The 15,611-nt window shown below is 40.5% G+C and overlaps 1 protein-coding gene across 1 annotated transcript in view; it reads left to right on the top strand.

The window, feature by feature from the left end:
* The window catches only part of PWWP2B (PWWP domain containing 2B), a 95,632-nt gene that overhangs the window by 41,366 nt on the left and 38,655 nt on the right, over positions 1-15,611 (top strand). Inside the window, exon 2 of the mRNA XM_085606196.1 lies at positions 4,287-5,931. Coding sequence (XP_085462322.1) covers positions 4,287-5,913 — 1,627 coding nt within the window. The 3' untranslated portion in view covers positions 5,914-5,931. The remainder of the gene's footprint in view (positions 1-4,286; positions 5,932-15,611) is intronic.

The raw sequence follows: 15,611 nt of genomic DNA, 5'->3' as shown, positions 1-15,611 counted from the left end.
ATTATTTTTAAAATTCTGGTAGATGCACACCATGCCAAGCTCTGCAAAAATGTATGTTAGAAATAATATCAGGCATTCTTGGCATTGTGAACTTACCATCGGTCTAATTACACCACATGTTCTTTCGAATGTACATAAACAAAAGGTGATTGGCTGCATTGAATGGGGTTTCCTTCGGTGTGAATTGCAGAAACATACTTTTGGGACATTTCACTTTCTGAATTAGTGGCACAAAAGGAGGGTATGAAACATGATTTTCATAGCTTTTTCTCATTTGGCTAAAACACTTGAAGGGCCTGAGGATAGAATTATAGCTGAGGGGAGATTCTGGAGATTTAGGCAGTGAAGTTATTGTGGTATTGAAATGACTTGTTACCTCTTTCAGTCAAGGATACAACTCTTCCATGTTTCCTAATGTTTATTAGCCAGTTGAGAATATTTTCTCTCTACTAAGGGAATTGTGAGAAATCCAGTATTTACCTTTTTATAGAAGTAGACCTTTTCTTTTAGCATTTCCAAGTAATCAAACCTTTAGATACTGACCTACATAGCAAGGTTATTGGCTGTAAATGTATGTGCATTACACAGCTAAGTTGGTTAGATGGGACAGATTACGTATTGGTTTATGGGAATTAATAAACATAACAAAATGTCAGTGCTTCCTAGACTTGTGTAGGTTTTCAATCATTTGTTTATGGGATATCTGGATTCCAAATATTAACAAATAGAAATGCTTTTCTGCTAACTGTACGAGTCCAGATTCCAGAAGGTTAATGGATACAACTATAGATGACATCTTCCAGGGTAGGTTTTGTTTTTTCAATCCTGGATTTTATTTTTTCTGTCCTCTATTTTATAACAGTTGGAAGCGCAATAAGTTTGTTGGCATCCGGAATGGCTCACTGGGTATATATTGATTTTCCGCATTGTGATGGCTTTGATATTTTGCATTCAGTATGTTCTAAAGACCTTACTAGTTTTGAAAAAAACAACAAGGTGATGGATGGAATGCTTGCATTAATCTCTGCCATTGGTAATCACTCGCGTCTCATCCTAATACTTCGTTTTTCGCCCACCATGCCGCCTCAGTTTGGACCCAGCCATATACAAATTGAGTCTTGACCCTGTTCTTCATGGGAACAGAACAAACACAAGGAGATGATGGACGGAGTGCTGAAAGTTTTCAAACACTCACCCCCAGTCACAGATCTGGGTTGAATCCATCATCATTCCTTAGCTCACTTTGCCACCCCAGTTCAGACACCGCTATATGCAACTTAGTCTTGGTCCTGTGCCTCATGGGTCCATGGTTTGGGGGTGAGTACTTTCAATGTTCAACACTCCGTCCATCATCCCCTTTGGTTTTGCTTTGTTCCCCCTAAGTTGGCAGGGTATGCCCAGACGTGGGACCCTTGCTCACTTTGTGACTGGATTCAAGCTAGCCTGGCTGATGACGGCTGATTAGCCAGAAACCGGTCCCAGGATGCTTGTTTCCGGTCCAGGGAAGACATGGCTTGGAAGTTCGGGCTGGACTGTTCCCATGAGGCACAGGGTCAGACTGATTTGCATATGGCCATGTCTGAACTAGGGTGGTTGAGTGAGTCCGCCCATCATCCCCTTTGGTTTTGCTTCATGGGAAAAGCCCAGCCCGAACTGTCAGGCAAGGTCTCCAGGACTGCAGGTTTTGGCAGCATGTTTAGTTCTTTGTTTGAGATGGTTAATGTGGAAATTGTCATAGTTAAATATTTGCAACAGTGGGAAAGTGCTAACAGTCCAGAATAGGAATTATTACTTGAGAAGAGTAGATCTGATTAGACATGAGTTTAGCTAGGTGGTCTCAGTAGACTCATGGAATAGGTATGGAACTGATATGCACTATTTGGACCTGATTTAAAATGAAGGTTGGTACATCAAAAGACAGTTTGGAAATTATTTTGGTAATGCTGAAATAGGAAAACTGTTTTAAGTGTCTGGCAAGGTTGTATGGATTAGGTCAGGTCATCTTTTTGTGTCCTGTCCAGCCATGAAGCCCTTATTTTATTTTTCACTGTAATCTTATGTGGCTTGCACGTGCACCAATGTGGTTTCTTGGCTCTGGGGAAAGCAGAACAGTTTGCTTTATACTTAAAACGTACGTACAACTTTGCAGAGGTATGTTTGAAAAAATGACTAAAAGTAGGGCTCCATAAGGCGGTGTGGACAGCAATGTGCAGGGATATCGAAATAGTTTGGGTTTGTATGAGTAATATTTGATCCCTTGGCTGGACTCTCCTAAATCTAGGAATGCTTAGAAAGAGCTGCAATAGTGAATCCTAATAGGCGACCTGACCAATACCATGGGTCCTATTTTTATTCAAGGTAGTAGTAGAACTGAAAGTAGTTATTTACAGTGGAAGTATAGCCTCACGGGCACACACCTTGTTTGTACCTTTGTTTTTTTCCAGTTAATTGCAAGTTAATTTTTAGTGGCAGCCTGCACCTATACAGAAGCATGAACTGTGAGGGCTACTATGGAGTATGAGACATATCTTGTGTAATTTGAAATGTAAGGTGGTTTTAAACATACTTTGCTGGGTTCCAGAAATGGTTTAGGTGGTCACTATACACATTCAGTTTTTTTAAATCTAGCGATTGTGGTAATGTTTACGATCATTATGGCTAATTTCTTCTCACTGTACTTCTAATTCTCTGAATGTGCATCATTTTATAACGTGTATTGTCTAATTCCCATTTAACTTGCAGTATGCTGAGCATTTGTAGAACTATAACCTGCCACCATAAATGTTTTGACAGATTTTTGTGATTTTCTGAATTCCGTTGTGGATATGTAGTAATGTACTCATATGAATGTTTATTACTTTTACTGTAGACTAGGTTTGTTTAGTGTAGTGGTATAGTTTTAGTTCTGGTTGTGGCTAAAGATGCAATATTGTGGGAGATCTTTGTGAGCTCTCAATTAGTTTTCCTATTTTAATTTGTAGAGTTTGTTTTTACATGTCTTTGCAGTGTCTACTTAAACTCGTATTTACTGTAATCTGGTCTGTACGGATCATATTGTGTACAGTGCTTTTAGGACTTTACTTAACCTCTTTTATGCATAACATGTAAGATTAACAAGAGAAAGCAATGCGAAGGGAAAGGTGTATATAGAGGGAAAAAAAAGAAAATTGGGGGTTTACAAATACGTTGTTCATGTTTTATTTCCTGGAACGTAAATGGCCTTAACAATCCATTCAAGATGACCCAAGTAATCGTGTCTGCATGGCTGCCATTGCAGCCCTGCACGAGCAGCCTGTCTGCTCGAGAGTGACTCTGCACACACCATGTGCTGCAGAGCCACACCACTGCCTTAATATAATTGTCACTCTTAAGGATGTTCTCCTGCTGGTATAGTGCATTGTATTAAAGAAGATGATATAGGTTTATACATATGTATCCTTCCAGTAATCCTGTCAAGCAAGGTATTACTGTTAGTGACCGGCGGTCCTTAGAATAATATGGGCTGGCTCCTGAGATAACGTGTTTTTTTTTAATCTACATACGGGTGTTCAGTTACAACTTGAAAGGTGGAGTTAATTTCATTATCCTAGTATGTTGAACACTATCTTTTCTATTTTTTTTTTATGGTGTTGAAGGTTGTTACTGGTTTTGAGCATGCGTTTTTGGCATCCATTTGACAAGTATTTAGAAGATAAAAGAAAAGTTTATTGGTTACATCGTCTGGAATTGCCAGCTTTGCATTGTAAAGGGGAAAAGCGGTATCTTTCAACTGGGTGAGGGTAACAACATTCCTTTAGAAGGCTATGAAGATGCAAAGTAGAGCAGGGTTTCCTAAACTCCTTTCTACATTCCTACTTTGCTTCAAATTCTGTGGCTAGGTTTTAAGGAATGGAGTACATTTTCTTTAAATATGACAAGTCTATGAAATAAATTATGAGAACTGTTATAAGTGTATTAAAGTAATTATTGACTTCAGAATTGTTTTGATGTGGCATACACTTGCAATGCAACAAATAAAATAGACACATCCATCTAAAAATTGTTACTAAAATGTATGTTTAGTAAAAATATAAGATGCATTCCACCAATTGATTTTGCTTTTTCTTCTTCAAAGTGAATATTTCATTAAAGAGACTACTTGAATTGACCTTGAAAACCTAGCATGAAAAGTGCTCATTAGTAAACGACCAGCAACTGTTCTCCATTTCTTATAATATGTATTTTTCTTATCTATTAATGTGTTCTAAAGACTTCTGATTGCATGTACTTCTTTTGTTCTGAAATAGGTCCGGGTTCTTTTGTGTCCCGCCGCCTTTGCTGCCAAAGCAAGATGATCCTCCTGCTAGCAGTGACGTTAATGGAATTCATGACGACGGAGACCTTGTACAGCCACAGCTCGAAATTCCATATCCTTCAAGTGGTACCTTCCAGAAAAGAATCTGTGATCCAGATCCTCCATCAGTGCCACCACCAGGAACACCTTCGACTTATCCTCCCTATTTTGAAGGAGCCCCTTTTCCTCCTCCCATATGGCTACGGCATTCCTACAACCAGTGGGTACCTCAGCCCCCTCCAAGGGCTATAAAGAGAACAAAGAGGCGGTTGTCCCGAAATAGAGATCCTGGGAGACTAATAATGAGCACAATTAGGCTGCGACCACGACAGGTACTTTGTGAAAAGTGTAAAAATACTTTAAATCCTGAAAATGATGACCTGGGTAGTCCTAGCATGCAAACAGTTGGAATGCTTGACATTCAGGGCAAAGATCAGAAAAGGGATGAAGAATTGGAATTTGATGACAGAAAAGGTAAAAAAGAAATGAAAGAGGTTGAGCATGTTTCTCAAGAATTAGTGCCAAGAAGTCCAGTAATAAAGATATCTTTCAGTACACCACAAGGGAAAGGGGAAGTGGTGGAAATTCCATCACGGGCCATTGGGTCTGTTGAGCCATTTTGCCCAAGACGTATACTACAGAATGGAGGAGGTGACCAACCCAAAAAAATTGACTTTGAACGGATTCAAGAAACCAGCAGTTGTGTGGAGAAGTGTGAAAGTAGTGAACTAATTTCCATTCCAAAACTGAAATTGACCAGGCCTATGCATTCCAGCACAGATGCACCACCTCCTAAAATCAGACTAAAACCCCATCGTTTGGCAGATGGAGGAGGTGTTTCAGTGTATAAAGCAGAACTCATCAATGAACTAAATATTTTTCAGTGCAGTAAGGAGTCTGAGTCAGCACCATTTTCCACAAACATGTCATCGGAAAAAACTTTTGCAGAAGGGTCTTCAGGAAGCTCTGGGGAAGATGATGACTTTAAGGGATTCCCTCACTGTAGAAATGGACATAGCAATTTAAACTTACTTATGAACTATCACAGAAGAAACCTGGATTCCTCAAGCATTTCAGTATGTAGCAATGACAGTTTAGATGATTCCTCAAAGTCTTCGAGTTCAGAACTCACATCTCCCGTTTCTGACTTTTTAACCTGCGATGATGTGTCTTCATCTTCGAAAGATGGACATAAGACTGTGCCGCCATTAACAGTAAGGTTGCACACTAAATGTGTTTCTGTGTGTGTCAGTGATGAAGGAAAAACATTTACGATAGGAGATATTGTGTGGGGTAAGAACCATGGTTTTCCCTGGTGGCCTGCAAGTATTCTCAGCATTAGCACAAGCCAGAGGGAATATGGAGAGCCTCCCTGGCAAGAAGCAAAGGTTTCATGGTTTGGTTCCCCAACATCATCATTTATATCCGTTTCAAAACTGTGTTCTTTCAGTGAATTTTTCAAACTCCGGTTTAATCGAAAGAAAAAAGGGTTGTATCGAAAAGCTATTAAAGAAGCTGCTAATGCTGTGGAACATCTTAGTCCAGAAATAAGGGAACTCCTAATGCAGTGTGATACGTAGCAGTTTAACTGAGAGAAGGTGAGTGTCTTTTGGACTTTGTCTAATTGCCTGCCGTGGATCACATCAATTAAGTAGATTCTGAAAAATGTTTAGTGCAAACTACCAGTAACCATTGTTCAGCATTACATATTTCAAATATTGTAATGTGGTATAAACTGCAGGAGGGCAGATTATGTGATTGAGAGAGAATTCCAGCTGTGTTTACTTTGTTCAGTTGGTATTAATATTGTAAAGAAACCAATAATAAAATGTTGATTCCCTTTGTACGATAATCAATATGAAGTATAATTGAAAGTTGGGTCCTGCTGCAGTCCTACACACACAATCCACCTGTTTATTTTTGCTAAATCTGTTTTTGACTAAAGACTCTTCCGTTTAACCTTGGGGCATAATCTGTTGAGTTGGCAGTCTCCGCTATTGTGAACACTGGAACTGTGCTTCAGGAGAAATACATTCTCTTGAAGTATTACGCATCGCCTTCACTCTACGCTTCCCACAGTAAAATTTGTTTTTCAAATTAGACTGTAGTTCTGGCAAAGATAGCTGGCCTACGAGACCAATATGACAATCTGTTTTCAAGCCACAAATTTGGAAAATCTAGTTACTTTAAGTTGTCTCTTAACCCCTTTAACTGTTGGGCTTTCCCCCGCACCCCAGTGCTGAACCCTTTTTTTTGGCTATTTGTGGTAGTTCATGCTCAGGGCACCATAACTTTTTTTTCCACATAAGGTATCCACCCCAAATGTGTGTACTTTTTTCCCAGCATCCTGGGAATTCTAAAGGTTCCCTGGTAGACAAAATTCCGAATTCAGCAAGGGATCATATGTGTAGATCCCTCAATGTTTTCCCAAAGAAACTAACTGTTGAAATAAAGAAATATTTAAACTTGGTATCATAAAGTACCTATTTGTGACTTTTTAATCTGTAACCTTTTTGTCACGATAGCTGATTTATGAAAGCAATATACCATTACGTCCACTAGACCCTTCTGGTCGTGGGGTTTGTAGGTACTCCATTACCCCATGGTACAGAAAGCCAACAACTGAGCTGCATGCACCCTACAATGATTTTCATTATGTACCAAGTATAGATTAATTCATATGGTAAAATAAATGAGTATCTAGGACACCTATGTATTTCTGAAATGAGCACAAGATATGTTGTCTAACAGCAGTGGTTATTTGTCCAACTCCAAATTTGTACCCATACTAGCATACGATTTAGAAGGTATTTTTCAAAATGTCTTCTTTCCTGCATAGCAGCTTACTTTTGGAAGGCACAATTGCAGCAAAATCCAATTGGTAATAAAGTTCCACTATTCTGTGCTCCCACATGCCTTCTGTTAAAATTGGTACTTACTTGTGTGAGTACGCCTAGTGCCTGCCGAGAGAAAAGGGCCCAAAACGCAACATGACATCACATTTTTCCTCAGAAAAATTGCACTTTTTTGCAAGATCGGTATCTCTGGATTTTGGGCTTTAGTTCAGCCGGAACCTAGGAAATGTTCACATTTTTGAAAACTAAACACCTGGGGGTATCCAGGTTGGGGTGGTTTGCGTGGCTCTCACCGGTATTTTTTTCCAGAATCCTTTGCAAACCTCAAACTTTGTAAGTAAATACATTAAACACATTTTCCCCACATTTTTGTGATGGAATGTTCTGGAATCTGTGGGCAGCCACAAACTTCCTAGTGTCCACAACAGGCAAACAGCCCAAAACGCAACATGGATACATCACATTTTTCCACTATGAACTGAATTAATTTTTTATTTTTTTTTGGTCGCGTGTTTAGCTGTGGGTTTTGGAAGCAGACCCCATACCCAGTTCTCCCTTGTACTGCATCACTCCAGCCTCAGTAGTCTGCTTTTCACTGGTTTCTCTATTGCTTTTCTCCTTGTAATTCTGCTTTTCCCACTTTTTTTAGTTTCTCCCTGCTGTTCTATCCTGTTAATGTGCTCTTTCCCAATTTTATATTGCTTATTTCAATGTTCGTTTCCCCTCCTGCTCCTCTGCTGCCTGTTTTCCTGCCTCTGGCCAAGCCCCGCACATTGCCTCCCAGCACCCCCTCCCTCCCTTCTCCCTGGACCTACTTAACGGAGCCCGCAGCGCGACCCCATTGTGCAGGTCCCAGACCCAGCTCTCCTCATGTTACTGCATCGCTCTTGCCTCAGTAGTCTGCTTTTTGCCGGTTTCTCTATTGCATTTGACCTTGTACATGGCCTGCTTAAGGGAATCAAATGCTCTTGACCATGGCTGTGTCCAAATCACATTTCTGGGCTGCTTCTTAGAAGTCAGTTCTGTCAAGGTGGCAACAATGGTACTGTATCCCTTGACAAACCTCCTATAGTGCCCAGTGAGGCCCAAGAATGCTCTAACCTTAATCAGTTTTTTTTGGGGGGGGGGGGGGGGGGGGGTGCTCACATCCCATGATAGTCTCTATTTTGACCTGGGCGGCTGCACCTTACCCCTGCCCATTACGTGTCCAAAGTACACTATAGACACCTGCCCTCTCTGGCACTTACTGGATTTGATAGCCAGGCCTGCCTGTTGCAGAGCCTGAAGCACTTCCTGGAGGTGAAAAAGGTGGTTCTTACAGTTGCTACTGTAGACAGCTATGTCATCCAGATAGGCAGCTGAGAAGGCCTCCATACCAGCAAGGACCTCGTTCACCAAACTCTGGAAGGTGGCAGAGGCATTTGTTTACTCCAAAGGGTGTCACCCTAAACTGGTAGTGGCCCTCTAGAGTGGAGAAGGCTGACCTCTCATTGGCTCCTTCTATTAGGGCAATCTGCCAGTACCTGATGTAAGGTCAAAGGTACTGGGCAGCTCCTAACCGGTCAGTCAGCTCTTCAGCCCAGGGCATGGGATGAGCATCTGTCTTAGTGACTGAGTTTATCCCTCTATAATCCACACAGAACCAGAGTTCAGGTGTGGTGCTCGGTGGGGCAGCTTTTGGTACTAGAACCACAGGACTGGACCATGGGCTACTGGAGGGTCCTATAACCCCCAATCCAAGAATTTTAGAGACTTCACTCTTAATACTGGCTCTCACCTTATCAGACACCCTGTAAGACTTATTTTGACAGGGAGGTTGCCTCCTGTGTGCACAGGTGGGTAGTCCCAGGGATGAGGGAAATCAGAGAGGAGTAATGCTCTAACATTTGTTGGCAGTCCCTCTGCTGTTCAGAAGTCAGACTGGGTGACCGGATTACACCTTCCACAGATCCATCTTTCTCCTTGGAGTCTAAGAGGTCAGAGAGAGGTTCACTCTCCTCCTCTTCTCCATCCTTCTCCATCCATCACCAACAGCATGGTGAGCTCAGACCTCTGAAATTGAGATTTGAGGCGATTAATTTGGAACTCACTGTGGGGTTGCTTAGAGGTCTTGAGGTCTAACGGGTAGGTGACCTCCCCCTTCCGCTTGATCACCTCATTGGTCCCAGTTCAACGGTCCTGGAGAGCCCAAGGGCTCCATCGGTTCCATCACCCACAATTTCTGCCCTGGAGTCAATTCCACAGTGGTAGAATTTTGGTCATACCACTGCTTCATGACATCCTGGCTGGCTTCTAAGTTGTTAGAAGTCTGCTTCCACAACTTATCTATTTTGCTTCTGAAGGCCACCTTGTAGCTCACTACATCCTGGAGAATCTTCTTCGGACCTTGCCAAAATCAGAGGTCCTCTGACATGGTGACCATACAAAAGGTCAGAGGGGCTGAAGTCTACTTCCTTCTTTTGTACCTACCTGTAACCAAACATGCATGGCAAGAGGATGGCAAGCACTGATGCAGTGAAAGTAGAAAGGCCCCTTTGGCTTGTTTTACTTTCACTTTAGTGTAATGATGTTGTTGCACTAAGGGCTAAAAAAAGACTGGTCGACCTAGAAGCTCTTGGAGAGTTTAAAATATAAATAGGCTTTCCTGTTTACAGTTTCTTTTTTGGTAAATTCTGATATTTTTCTCCTCAGGGTTTTCAAGTGATTTCAATACCTTAAACAGTGGTTACACATTTCGCGCCATTAAAACTACAGAAATAGTGTTTTTCCGGTGTTTATGGAACGTTTTGCTTTTATTTTTGCTTGCTTTCTGCACCGATAGCGCATGGTACAGAAACAGTGTAAGTAGTGTATATGAGGTCCAAATAGATTTTTGCAAATTAAACTTAATGTAGTACACCATACAATACTACTTCGGTGAGTCTTTGGTCATGTGCGCTTGCTCTTTCCTTCCCATTTAAACTTCTGTGAAAAGGCCCCCTCAACATTGGCACTTGTTGTGGGCAACGCCAAAACAGCCAGTACACAATTTAACTCTGGCCACTGACATAACTTTCCATGCCAATACTGGTTCACTTGAAGATTGCAACTCTCAGGGCAGGTTCTGCAACATTTGCGCTGATCTGGGCGCTTATGCCCTCGGAGTTATTGAAGCGATCAAAAATGAAGCAGCACTTTTGAAACTACGGAGGAAATTCCCCTTTACGGAAGGGATCTATAACAGAGTACCACCGTGAGGTTTCATTGACTTCAAATGCCACTAGTGGTGAAGGGACATTTCAATGCATCATTGCAAGCCATTTCTCATTTATTGTAAAATAAAAGTTCCTGAATTGCTCTTCACCATTGCTTTGCTTACCAAGTGGAAAGAACTCTAACATGGAACATGTTGCAGTGCCAAAGTCACTAAAGGTGTCACCCAGCCTACTCTCAAGGAGATGTTTCACATCTACACCAATTATGCTGAACACTTGGCAGACAAGGGTGCTTTCATACTCTAGTTTTTTTTATTATGTCCACTACAGCAGTTATGTTTTCCTGTAGAAATCTAAGAATGCAGTAGAGCGTTCTTTTTTTCACATAGCTATCAATATGTGACCAAGAATCCTCACATTTGTTGCCTTTGTCATCATCACTCAGCAAAAAGTCTGTAAACGGTTGCCATGTGGATAATATAGCATTCATAGCCGCTTGGACTGAGAACCATCAGCTAAGGGACAGAGTTGGGATGACTCCTTCTTTGATGCCACACAAATCATGAAATGATAAATATTTGTGTTTTAGTTCCTGTGCATAAGAAAACAGTGCACCAGAATGGACTAAAAAGTCAATTGCATTCCTCATTACCTCTGACGATTGTAAAGATTCTTTCAGCATACCATCTAACAAGTGGCAAGGACCTCTTACAGGGAAGCACTTCTGCTCAGGTATCAATTTTGACAGGTCATCACACAACTTTTTCAAATATGTAGCTGAATCACTGCAAATACAAACAAAATCACTCCAATCTTTGTTGAACTTGGAAAGAACCTTTTTTGCAGAGCATTCCAAGTGACACTGCATTCCATGTTTTCCAAAAGTCTGGTGTCCTGTTTTAACCACTATCCCAGATGCTTGGTGATAATGCTCTTCACATATACTTGTCACTATACCTTGCATTGAATGTTTAAAGCCTGGGGGGTTGGCAATTTGCATTCTATCCCTACTGACTTACTAGAAACTGGGGGCTGATGTATTAAGGGTTTTTACGCATTCTCTGTGGATAAATGTGATGACACATATTAGGAAAGATTCTTATGAAACCAGCTATTTTACTCATCACTGAAAGGCTCAAACGCGGCCAGAATATCAAATATGATTTTGATATTTCCAAATTCTCTACAGTTTATAAAATAATTAAACAATACCTAAAACATGCTTCTTTAGACCAAAGGCCGCAAAACTGAAAAAAACTAAAGAAGAAACAATATTTTGGTGGCATTTCTAAACCACAAAACTCAAGCAGAATGTTAGCTAGACTTTTTTACTGCTAGCTTGTATAACAAAGTTACATTGTATTGGCCCCTTCAGAAAGAAAAAAAAATGACTCTTTTTCCTTTCTTTGAATGGCATTCAGTTTGTGGTTGTGCAGGGTTTTTTTTCAGTGTGTATATATTTTCACAGGTGAGGGCTATTTCTCTTTCAGTGGGGTTTTATCAGTTATTATAGGTTTAAACCTAAAACCGCACATCCTACATATAATAAAGGAATCCCTCTGGTGCTCTGCATCAGAGAGGCCTCTAGTGCTCTACATCAGATAGGCCTCTAGATGCCTACCCAGTGGTTGACATGCACTGGGAAGGTAGTGTGGGTATTAGTCTGTCTGACCCTCTCATTGAAGGGGTTAAGAAAAAAATGTGAAATATTTATTTTAAAGTAAAAGTCTCTTTAAAATGTTAAAGATTGCCTGCAAATAACCAATTGAGCTACTCAATCAATCAATATTACTTTATTTCGATTTAAATTTATAAATCATGAAAAGCATACAATAAAAGACAATCAATAAAATACAATTTTTTAAAAAATTATTAAAAATATAAGAAATCTTTCCAGAATAAAAAAGAGTGCTTTAGAATGGTCGAGCTTTCAGTAAACATAGCTAAAAAGAGTTTAATATTTACACGATTATATCATTAAATAAAATCACTGATTCTTTAATCTAAAATCTTTCGGTGATAAACAATAGACTTCAAGAAACTGGCTACTGTAAATGTCAGTAAATCTCCTTCCAGCATCTGGAGGAACAAAAATGCTGGGCGACATTGCCTGAATCCTAGACTCCTCAGAATAGGAACAAGAAGTTTTTTCCTGCTTTCTGCAAAAAAATTGCAGAAAAGGATGGTATGCATGGTTGTTTGTGGTGATATGAGGTCACAGGGGCAAACAGGTAATTTTTTTACCCAATTATTCTGAACTGGAAAGGCTATTATTCGGTGGAAAATATTCATCCTGAGTCTTACCAATAAATAGCGCTCATGGTTTGTCATTTTTAGGGTCAGATATGGCTGCAGGGTTGGGACCAGTTGAGTCATTAGGCTGTGAGTGACAGATGGTTTAGTTACTTCACTCAATAGCCTCAGCTCCTCCAGATGGGCGAGTGCTTTGGTTTTTAGAGTTTTTCTTGACACCTCACATATTGACGAGGGATCATAGAAATACTTGTCCCAGCCCAAATCGTGGAGGAAGGTTGCAATATACCTCAGCCACTTAGACCTATGAGCGTTATCCAGGTTTAAGCAGTCCAAGAGAAGTGATTGGGAAAGATTGGCTTTATCTGAAGTCCATATTTTGCGCCAAAGCAAAAGAGGCTCCACTTTTGCTAGGTCCACCAGATGTACAAGTCCCAGTTCTAGGTGGCAAGCAAAGGTGCTCGTACTTCCCGGGACTGAAAGGAGAGACCTTAAAAAACAGTTTTCAACTTTCTGGATGATATCTAAGTTCACAAAGCCCCATAGGCCAGCCCCATATAAGGCCACTGACAAGCATTTGGCTTTATAAATCTGAATGATTTCATTTGGGGCTCTGTTGCCCAGTTTCCTAATAAAGTTAAGAAGGGCTGTGACTGTTCTCAGGAAAAGTAGACTTCGGGTTTCCACTGCTGATTTCCATGACAATTTGTTGTCTATTATTATGCCCAGATAGGATTAAGTATGGGTAGTAGCTATCTTTTGGTTGTTCAAAAAAATGCCCCTCATTTTATTGGCATTTGTACGGGAAGAGTTTGACCTCATAATGAAAGTTTTGGTTATATTTATCCTGAGGTCAAGGCTTGCCATGAACGTGGAATATCTACTCAGATTTTTTTGTAGTTCGCAGGGAGTACGTGCCAGTATGACCGAGTCATCTGCATAAAGTAATGCAGGTATTGGGCGTTTACATATCATTGGGAGGTCCTGGGAACCCTTCAGCATTTCCTTCTCCAGTGCGTTAGTGTATAATGTGAAAAGAAGAGGGGCAAGGACACATCCTTGTCTAACTCCTTTTTCTACTGGAAAAGGGTCGGTCAGCTCCCCCCCCCCCACCCCATAACGAACACGAGCAGAAGCCTTTGCATAAAGTTCCCTAACATATGTAAGTAAATTCAAGGGGACCCCCATGTCAGCCAATATTACCCATAATTTGGAATGGGAAACACAGTCAAACGCGGCTGTCAAGTCCACGTAGACCATGTATAGGTCACCCTTTTTAATGTGGACATATTTATCGATTAAAAGAGAGAGGTTAAGGGCCTGCTCTATAGTGCCCATGCCCTGTCGAAACCCATATTGTAAATCAGAGATGACCCTACCTTCATCAGCCCAGTCTTGTAGTTGTTCAAGGATAACTCTCCCTGCCAGCTTGCCCAGGGAGTCTAACAAGGATATTGGGCGATAGCAGGATACAGAGTCCCGGTCACCCTTCTTGAAGATTGGGACTAATATGGATTTTGACCAGGATGGTAGTAAGCCCATCTCACAGGTAGCGTTCAAAACTCTGGTTAAAATAGGGGTCCACAAATCCGCTACTCAATGTTAAGCCATGTGTGTTTCAAGCTGCAAGGCAGCTCCTCATCCGGGGATTACTGGAGCAAATGTCACATTTTTTGGCTTGGTTGCTGAAAATGCAATGCCAATTATGAGATTGGCAAGCACGAAAATCTGTTTTCCCAGTGGTATACGAAATACACAGTTATTTAAGTTATTTTAGTCTGACGTTATTCAGTTATTTTAGTCTGACGTTATTCAGTTAGAACTTAGTGAGTGATTGGGCCTATTCTATATGTGTTGAACCTGTTTTGGGGGAGGATGTGAGGGGTAGACCAGGAGTTCTATTTATTCAAGGGTATTCGCCCCTGGAGAGAGATCATTCTGCTGTACGGATGTTGCCTGAATTTTATTCTTCCGCTTTTGAATCATCAGTTTCTTAATTCTATCTCTACCCTCTTCTTTTTCGCCCTTCTACCCCCTGCATTGTCATATCTGAGGAACAAGTAATATTCTGTTACTGAAGGCTAAAGACGCACATGCCTGTGATGTTAATATTAAAAATTTATCTTTTCTGTGGTTAAGTTGTGACTTAAAGGTAATTCCTTTGAATACAATACATTTACAACCCTCTTGGGATGTAAAAAGTATACCTGCTTCTCAGTTGCTTTTGGTCATGATAGAAATCTATAAGAGGTCAAGTCTGGATTGAATAGCAGATGTGGCATTAGTCTGACCTGTTTTTGTAATCAAACTGCTCTTAAAAAATATATTGCAAACATATACTTGAATATGCGTTATCCTCTACAATTAAGTACCTATGTGGTATCTGATTTTGCAGTCGCACAAGGGATGTTTTGTGGTTGGTGGTCAATTTAGTTCTCCATAGTGACCTGGTACTTGAGTTTAAATCTATAGATTGATGTCTTCTGCAGGAAACCAAGAAACAAATCTATGTAAGGTCTGGAAATAATGTTGCCTGGAAATGGTCACAAAGGCTTAGGAATGCCACTCTCATTTTTATTGATCTTTAGTTGACATGCCTTTCATTTGAGAATTGATCACACATTCACAAACTACTCCCAAATAAGAGCACATTTTCAGAAGATATGGGGCCCTTTGTAATGTTGTTTCACCTTTCACCAAAGTAGTGTTGGGATTACACCTTCGTGATATTGAATCCCTATATAATTAATAACTCAAATGTGTGAGATTTAGATGCATAAAAAATAAACATTGAACATAAACACTATAGATTTAGAATTTTGGGAATGAGAATGAAATATCCTTGAGAGGTGAAGGGTACTTTTTAAGTTAAGAGACAGATGGGGGAATCTTATCATATAGTGATGACAAATGTTTATCATTAATATTTTAAGACCTTTTGAGTACCCTTCACCAGGAAAATAGAAATGTTGTCAG

The sequence above is a fragment of the Triturus cristatus genome, chromosome 1_2, assembly GCF_964204655.1.
Source record: "Triturus cristatus chromosome 1_2, aTriCri1.1, whole genome shotgun sequence".
NCBI classification, from domain to species: domain Eukaryota; kingdom Metazoa; phylum Chordata; class Amphibia; order Caudata; family Salamandridae; genus Triturus; species Triturus cristatus.
This window is presented reverse-complemented; position numbering and strand designations above follow the sequence as displayed.